Here is a 2,725-nt window from a genome sequence, read left to right as displayed (position 1 = left end):
ATGAGGAAGTGATGCTTCACTTTTATGAATAAGTGTTATTTTATGAGTGAGATACAGATAATGCTTGAATAAGTATTAGGTAACATCTAAATAACCATACTCATGCTTCACATTAAGAAAAAAAAACTACAAAATAATATATATAAATTTAATAAAATATTAAAATAATACTTTACAAATATTTTTTAGATTAAAGAATTATTTAAAGATAATAAATTATATTATATAGACATCATTATTTTTATATCATAATTTACATGAGTAGAGACATCATATTTTTATAACATGATTAAATCATTTTTAAATTGTGGTTATTTAGTATATTATAATATTATTTAAATAATTATATATTAATTTTCACTTAAGATTATTAACTTACATTTATAATTGTATGACTTGAAAATGTTGACCACAAAATCATATTCTAATAAAATAAAAAAATTGTAATTGATGGATTTGAGTTGAACTAGCATCCAAAGACAAATAGTTAAATTTGCAACCAAATCTTTTAAAATATTGGGCATGGTAACATGGTTGGAATCACTAGGTTCAAAACAGGTCATTTTTACAATATTAAGAATAAGTTTTTTTTTTAAAGATAAATTTCTTAACTACTTTACCAACAAATCCACCAAATTTCTCTCATTCTTAATTACTACTTTATCTTTGCATTTAATTTATGCTTCTTTTGTTGACTAAAGATCTTTTAACACCCAATTGGAAATTAACCTTTTGATGGGTCATTGTTAATTACACCAATAAACTGACTAAAGAAACACATTAACTAAAATCAAAAGATGATAACATTAAGAAAATAAAACTGTTTACAGTTTCATGTTTGATCATAGTTTGAATCTGAGAATGATCAAGAAGATTCCAAGATGAAGGCAGTGGCATCCGGCGGTAGATTAGAAAGAGTATGATTATGTTCTCCTTCATAAGTCACCACCAACATGTTCGAATCATCCGATGCCCTTTCTACATGCTTCCTTGCCGGACAACCTCTCACACTGCTACACTTATAATATCCCCTGTTATATAACAAATTATGTCAAATCATTGTCAATATAGAAATCAAGATTCATTTTTTCTTGATTAATTACCTTGGATGAGGAGATCCTTTAATGGGTTTCTGACCGTATTTCCTCCATGAGTAATCGTCCGGTGGTATATCCGACATCTTCGAGCTTATCGCCGGAATTCTTATCTCCCTCTTCACTCTCAGTTTCCTTCTCTTCGAGCAATGGCACTTGCCGCCGGCGGAAGATCCACTGCACTTGCCGGACCAGTTATTTTCCGACGAGTTACATTTTCTCTTCATCGATAACGGCGGCTTCACGGCAGATGAACCCTGACCAGTCAACGAGGAAAGGAACGAGCTTGCCGCCGTCTGCTGATTAGAATTTGAGAAAGTTATTGTTTTCGAACCTGGATCCGGATCCGTTCTCTGAACGGCGGCTGGGGGAGGGGGGATTTGTTGGAGAGGAGTGGGGGAGTAAACTATTGGTTCTTGTGATTGATTTTTGTTTAGATGGATCGGTGCACGTCTGAATCGGGCGTGTCCAGTTCGGGTGCGACCTAAGAGAGAGATGAGTCGTTTGAATTTGGTAACGGCGGCATCAGCGGCGGCGCCGCAGTCGAGTTCTAATGGTTTATCTGGGTTACGTTGTGATTGAGAGAGCATTCTGAGAAATTTTTGTAGGTTTTCTAATCCTGAAGCGGCTTCTTCGAGGAATGAATCGTTTTTATTGTAACCCATTACTAGATCTACCGCCATGGATATGATAATGCTGCTAAAACATCAAAATCAGATGAGATGAGAGAGAGAATTGGAGAGGGTAGAAATGAAGAGTCTTGGGTATATATATAGTTTGATTAGATCATCATGTGATGTCTCTGATGGTCAAAGAGATGCCATTGGTGAGACGGAAAAACAGGTCTGAAGTGGGTGGTGACTAATCGGTCACTCCAGCGATCATTAGGCCTTGTTTGGATATAATTCATTAGTTTGATTCAAATTATGAGTAGTTTTTTATTATTTATTTATGTTCCACTCATTAAGTTGTTAAATTAAGTTGCAATTCGAGTTTTCTAAACGACCAGGTTATTTATAAAATAATGAATTTGTGATAATTTTGAAAATGTGTTATTTTTTTTTAAATATTAAAAGATATTAATATATAATATAATAATTTAAAATAAAATTTATTTTAGTATTTTTGTTAATTAATTAAAAAAAAGATTGATAAAAGGAAAATAAAATGAATTTTTTTGGTTAGATAATTAAGGGATTTTTTTGGTTAGATAATTAAAGTTTTTTTAGTTATTATAAAAATGAAGAATGATTTTGAGGAGGTTAAGATTATTTTCTTAAAAATACAAGTATTATTATATAATGATAAAATAAAAAATAAAAAATTTAAATATAAGATATTTTAATATTTTAATTACTAAATTAAATGATATGAGAATTAAAGAAGAACTAGCATGAGACTCTATCGTTATGGACTTAAGATTGAACTTATAAGATGCATTTTAAGGAATAACAATATAAATAAACTATCCGAAATGTTCTAGAACAATTTAATACATTTAATCCATTAATTTTTATTTTATTTTTTTGGAGGAAAAACGACTTAATGTAATATAAAAAAAAAACCTACATGAATTCATGAATTAAGGCAAAACGAACTTTTGCCTTAATTTTAAGTGTCATAAACGACAA

General features: G+C 30.4%; 1 protein-coding gene across 1 annotated transcript; it reads right to left on the bottom strand.

Moving 5' to 3' along the window:
• Window positions 1-754: 754 nt before the first annotated feature.
• On the bottom strand, window positions 755-1,841 carry LOC124922344 (probable WRKY transcription factor 15). Its single transcript, XM_047463078.1, has 2 exons — window positions 1,104-1,841; window positions 755-1,031 (listed from the first exon to the last, which is right to left on the bottom strand). The coding sequence occupies exons 1-2, from the start codon at window positions 1,775-1,777 to the stop codon at window positions 866-868; spliced, it is 840 nt and encodes a 279-aa protein (XP_047319034.1). The 5' UTR covers window positions 1,778-1,841; the 3' UTR covers window positions 755-865.
• Window positions 1,842-2,725: the final 884 nt, after the last annotated feature.

This window comes from Impatiens glandulifera, chromosome 1, assembly GCF_907164915.1.
Source record: "Impatiens glandulifera chromosome 1, dImpGla2.1, whole genome shotgun sequence".
Lineage (NCBI taxonomy): Eukaryota > Viridiplantae > Streptophyta > Magnoliopsida > Ericales > Balsaminaceae > Impatiens > Impatiens glandulifera.
This window is presented reverse-complemented; position numbering and strand designations above follow the sequence as displayed.